Source organism: Poecilia reticulata, linkage group LG3 (genome assembly GCF_000633615.1).
Source record: "Poecilia reticulata strain Guanapo linkage group LG3, Guppy_female_1.0+MT, whole genome shotgun sequence".
Classification (NCBI taxonomy): domain Eukaryota; kingdom Metazoa; phylum Chordata; class Actinopteri; order Cyprinodontiformes; family Poeciliidae; genus Poecilia; species Poecilia reticulata.
In genome coordinates, this window is record NC_024333.1 from 20,523,428 (window position 1) to 20,529,095 (window position 5,668).

Below are 5,668 nucleotides of genomic sequence, written 5' to 3' on the forward strand. Positions count from 1 at the left end.
TACATTTTTCCAGTGTGAAATTTTGTTGAAGGTATTCTAATAAAATTATTCTAGTACTTTTGCACTAGAAAAAAGTACTAGTGCAACCAAAGTGTTACAGGATTTTATATTTGAAAGATTAGTAATACATTGTTTTCTATGTATGTATCTAGTATTTCTACGTAGTAATTGATAATGTATAAATAAGTAATTTCTTGGGTTTAGTCTTATGGTTTTGTCTCCACTGTGAACCTCCACTGATCCTGTGGATCTTTTCTATATCACAGCTACAAGATACCAAAAATAATTAGCTAGATTGTGAAAATGAACAGGAGCTGGACCCAATGCATTAAACCTAAACCTGGAAATTTCCACTATGTTAAACTAGAATAGATTTAAAGCCTCTAACACATAAATACAAAATCACCCTCTGGAAATGACTTGTTGCCAGTTTTGCTTGTAAACCTTGCTGACCGTTAACATTATATTTACTGTTTTCTAGGTGTTAAAGATTAATATTTGCCTGCAGGATAAAAAGAAATCAATACAAACAACTACTGTCTGTGCTTACAGGAATGGGATGAGCAGCTTGCTGTGCTTGCTAAGGAACAGGCTGCGTTGTGCAGCCAAGGCACTTCCCTTCTCCACACGCCGAGCTTCGGTCACACTGGCTGGAACATGCATCTCTCCGCTGACGTTGCCGCCTCGTTTTCCAGCATCGTCGATGCCTGGTTTGAAGAGGGAAAATATTTTTTGTACTACAGTGCACGATGTAGAGAAAGTGCAACCTGTCGGCACTACACACAGGTAGCATAGAAATCTCCTTACATGTGTTTGGGCTTTGTGAAATAATGTAATTATTCACAAGACTTGTAGTTGTATCTTTATAAAAACAATAGAGACTTGGAGTGATTGATCCAATTGCTGTTTGCAGCTGGTTTGGACTACCTCAAGTCATGTGGGCTGTGCCAGCCAGCAGTGTCTGAGAGATGGGCTCCTCTGGAAGATATTTGCCTGTGCGTATTACCCAGGATAAGTCTTGTCCTTTTTCTCTACATCAATATTTATTCATTTATTTCGAAAAGGCAATAAAACGTAAAAAATAATTAGACAAATAATCATGCCAACTGACATGCAATTCTACATAATTTGTTAGAAAAGGAACAGGTAGAAGATGCAGGATCTTTTTATTTCCTGCCCCTCAATAGATTTATATAATGCTATGTTAGAGAATAAAGGTAGCTGTAGGAAATCGATCCAGCCACTGTGTCTCCCTGTGGGTTGCTGCATACTGTGTGCTACTGGTGATGCAGGGGTAACTGGGAAACGAATGGTCGCCTGGTGACGACCTATAAGGGAGGGCCGCACTGCTCTCTCTGCACCTCTCTCATGTCCGGCTGTTTCCGACTGTGGGACCACGTAGGCGGACTGTGTGGTAAGACTATTTAATCTTAAAAATGTATTTTATTCCTGAGATCATCTGAAGTGATTTGTGTGCATTAGCATCCTGCTTGTTTTCATTTCTTTGAATCAGAAATTCAAAGAAATGAATTTCTGATTCAAAGAATCAGAAATTCCAAAGAACCAAAAGGCAGCTCATTGCAACATGGCAATGAGCTGCCATGTTGCGGGCAACATGGCAGCTCATTACGACCGCCTCAATCTTACATCCTGCAAATGCGAGTGTGACCTGGGATTCACCGGACGCTTCTGTCAGGGTAATGCTTGTTATTCTGCGTATATTTTGTCCAGTTATATAATTTATAAACAGAAAGCTGAACAGTCGGATCTACATGTGCCTTATGTGTTTGTCAGTAAGATGCAGCATGCCGTGTTTTTATAGTCGTTTCAAAGAAGAAGAATGCTCCTGCGTGTGTGATGTTGGCTTCGGTGGTGCTGAGTGCACAGGTGAGCCCAGCTTGTCTTATTTTATTTTTTCTTTTAATTCCTTTGAATGTTAACCTCAACAGGCTGCAACAGAACTCTAACAACCTGTACAGTACTCTATACTATATATATATTTTACAACTAACTGCTGAGGGAAAAAAAAACCCAAATAAAACATTTCTCACTTGTTAAATTGAGGTCAAAATAAGCCAGCTTAGAAAACAAAAACCGCCTTAACGTTGCAGGTTAAGATACAGTATACATTTGTATACCTTCAATACTATAAATATCATGCAACAAAATGGGAGGGTATACCTGGGGTATTAAAAATGATTGGGAGCAAAGAATAAATACCCTGAAAAAGGAGAATGGATCTCCAACTTAAGACAAAAATATTAATTTGTTATATGTAATCGAATTAAGTTTGTCATACTTACTTTATTTACATTTGTTCAACATGACAGCTTAAAAAATATTTACCTGGATGAACTTAATTTGATTACACATTTTTTAAAAGTTGGAGCTCCATTCTCTTTTTTTTAATAATGGCCATAAAGTAAAGAACATAATCTGAGGAGCAGGTCAGTTTTAGTAGCTTGAGGCAGAAAGTTGTGTAGCAGGATCTGCTTTTGATTTTGCAGCAGTTTAAAGAATTTATGGAGCGACTGTCAGGTCTCTGAAAGGGGTTGATGCCTTGTTTCTGCAGCATGTCTAAAACAGATTTTGCACAAAAAGCAGGAACTATAAAATCCCCTCACTGTCCTCTGCAGGACCCAGGACTCCCTTATATCTGATTCTGAACACATTCAACCACATCCTGCTGTTCTTTTGCAGTCTCAACTTAGATTCAAATTTCCAGCTCCTCCCAAGAGCTATCATCTTCTGTACATCATTTTTTGTTTTTTTTTTTCCCAGCAATTTTATTTTATCTTATATCTCACAGATTTTTTTCTGTTGTTAATTTGGAATTTTGAAACCATTTTGCATTGAGAAATATTATGTGTCTTAAGACGGCGGCTCACTAACAATAAGTGAATAATACCAATGAAAGAATCAATTAGATTATTCCTGTCTCCAGAAATGATTTGATTGAGAGGCAGGTTATATCCTGGACAGACTGCCGGTCCATCACAGGGCAGCACAGAGACGATCCAAACAAATGACCATGCAGCCAGACCAGTTAACATAGCATGAATGCTTCTGGACTATGGGAAGCCGGAGGAGCCACAGAGAACCCGCTCATGCAGGGGGAGAACATGCAGAAAGACCCCCGGTCAAAATTCAAATCCAGGACCTCACAAAAAAAAAAAAAACATAAAAAAATTAACATAAATCACTTCAAAACATGTTACTCTCCAGTGCAGGATATTTACTATTCTTATGCAAAGTCACAATGTGAGCATTTATTCCATGGCGAGGACAAAAACAACTGGTAAAAAAATAAAATTGTTGCATAATGATACAACAGAGCTCTGTTTATTATTTTTCTTTCTTTTGGTACAACCTTGTTGATGAGTTAATTCTGTTTCTTTAATGTCACTTAAATCTTGCAATCTCGTTTTGCTTATTCTAGAGGCATCTTGTGTTTGACATTTTCTTGAATAAAATGGGCTCATTCGATATATCCATTAATGCAGATAAGAAATAAACCAAGCATTATCCGGTTCAATTGGATGCTTGGATATTCATCAGCTTTTACAAATACTTTCAAGTGTGGGAACAATATTTAAGACTGTATTTTGATTAAAACCCATTTCTGACGGTTCATATAATTATATTTTTCTTTGTGTACTTTGTCAACAGAAAAGGTGCAGTTCCCCTTTCACAGCTGTGATCTTACGATAGATGGAACTTGCTTCATGGTGTCTTTGGAGGCTGACAGCTACTATGGGGCCAAAACTCGCTGCCAGGTCAGAGTATAATAGCATTACAGAGAGCTGTGGGCAAATAAATGGAGATAGTTACGGTACCTTTGAATCAATGCATTTCTTTTTTTTTTTTTAAACAAACAGGGACTTGGGGGAACTTTAGCTGAGATTCACAGCCAGAAAGTTAAGGACATTGTAGTGTTTTATCTAAGTGAGCTGGAGGCGAGCAATGAAGTCACCAACACCGACTTTGGAACGAGAAACTTCTGGATAGGTACAGCCATTCACACCGGCACATCAAATAAACGTTCATATAAGTCCACACAGCAGGTCAGACTAGTTTGCATCTGTTTACTTTCTGTTTTAGGCCGTTTAGATAGCACATGAATAAAGCGGTAATGTTTCAGTATTTTTTCTTTACAGGTTTGACATATAAGCCTCCAAGAGACTCATTTCGCTGGGACACAGGAGAGCTCCTTCGATTCAGCAGCTTTGCCTCTGGGCAGCCTGACAACCAAGGGTATAAAACATATTTCACAGCAGACTTAAGCTGCTGTGGCGGGCATCATAAACACAGACAGCTAAGGGCATTGGGACTTAGATAAACAAATGAAACACATCAGCAGGTGAAAAAAATGTGTTTTTGAATAGACACGTTTTTTTTTTTTCCTGAACGGAGGACAGTAATATTTCCTGACATCTTTACTGATAAGAGGTTCACATTTATGCGCTTTGTTCTTGTAGCAGAGTTGAATAGTAATAATGCTACCTGTTAATTAAGAGATAATTATTTTTAAACGAGCAGATGTTTGTAGCTCAACATTGAAACAGCTCTTTCTTTTCTTGGAAGCAACGCTGCAGGTGAAGCCTGTGTTTACTGTTACTCACAGCTTCTCGTTTTCTGTGCAGTTTCGGAAACTGTGTTGAACTGCAGGCACTGAGCACTTTCAACTGGAATGATCAGCGCTGCAAAACCAGGAACCGATACATTTGCCAGCATGGTAAGGCCCCTGCAGGCAGACACTCAATAGAAGAGTGGAAGGAGGTAAAGGTTCTCCAAATGCCCACCAGTGATACACAGTCAGACCCTCTTGTCTTAAAATACACCTGCTGACCACAGGATCTGCATTTGTGTGCTATGCCATCAGCGTGACGCTTTTTCTGCTGAAATTGCAGCTCTTTTTGTGAATTGACAAAAGAAAATGTTGAGGAATATAAGTAAAGTAGTAGTGAGTTTTTGCTCTGAATGCAAAAAGGGGCAGTGAGTTTATAAACAAAGTCATTTCTACTTAACCGCAGGCACATATTCATGGTGGTCTTCAACGGAACAATGAATTGTCCTCTCATATTTCTCCCCCAAACTCAGCATTGTTCTGCATTTGTAGCATCAGCTGCACTGAGGCCAAAACCCAGCAGGCTGTGAAACTGAGCCGTTTGCCTAAAGGGCAACATTTGGTGCTGGAAAGTTACAACTTCTTTTATGTAACTGACATTGACTGCACATTTTATACCCTTCTTAAAAATTATGAAAAGATTACTTTGATATTCAAGTTTATAGTCAGATCTACAACCCCCAAGCTACATATCATAAATGACTATTACCAGCCGGAAAACCTCAGTGGAAGCTTAAAAACATGTTTTACTTTAGCTGGTTGGCTCTTTTTCTTTCAGGCGTAACACAGACTGCCCTTTTAAATTTCAGCTGCCCTTCGCTAGGCCTGCTGTGCTCCTCCGTGTCCATGCAATTAGAGGTACCTTGTGTCTCTGGTAATCACTGGGGGTTAAGAGTAAAATGTTAATCTTCTGTGTCCAAAACCCCCCCCAAAAAACGGCTAAATTCTCAGTGTGATAGTGACTACACATTTAAACCTGCTTTTCAGTTCAAATCAATCGCACTCAGTGCTTACCATCAAGAACCCCCCCAAGCAATCAAT

General features: G+C 39.0%; 1 protein-coding gene across 1 annotated transcript; it reads left to right on the forward strand.

Moving 5' to 3' along the window:
• The first annotated feature begins 657 nt into the window (after positions 1-657).
• On the forward strand, positions 658-4,848 carry LOC103462582 (C-type lectin domain family 18 member A-like). The gene is made up of 9 exons (XM_017303868.1): positions 658-786; positions 914-1,011; positions 1,293-1,414; positions 1,536-1,697; positions 1,795-1,887; positions 3,670-3,776; positions 3,879-4,008; positions 4,158-4,254; positions 4,644-4,848. The coding sequence occupies exons 1-9, from the start codon at positions 658-660 to the stop codon at positions 4,846-4,848; spliced, it is 1,143 nt and encodes a 380-aa protein (XP_017159357.1).
• Positions 4,849-5,668: the final 820 nt, after the last annotated feature.

Bases quoted from the DNA above. Each gene is read 5' to 3' on its own strand.
- LOC103462582 (XM_017303868.1), top strand. From the start codon at position 658: ATGCATCTCTCCGCTGACGTTGCCGCCTCGTTTTCCAGCATCGTCGAT. The intron at 1,888-3,669 runs GTGAGCCCAGCT...CTTTGTCAACAG, and splicing joins CGGTGGTGCTGAGTGCACAG to AAAAGGTGCAGTTCCCCTTT. The intron at 3,777-3,878 runs GTCAGAGTATAA...TTAAACAAACAG, and splicing joins GGGCCAAAACTCGCTGCCAG to GGACTTGGGGGAACTTTAGC.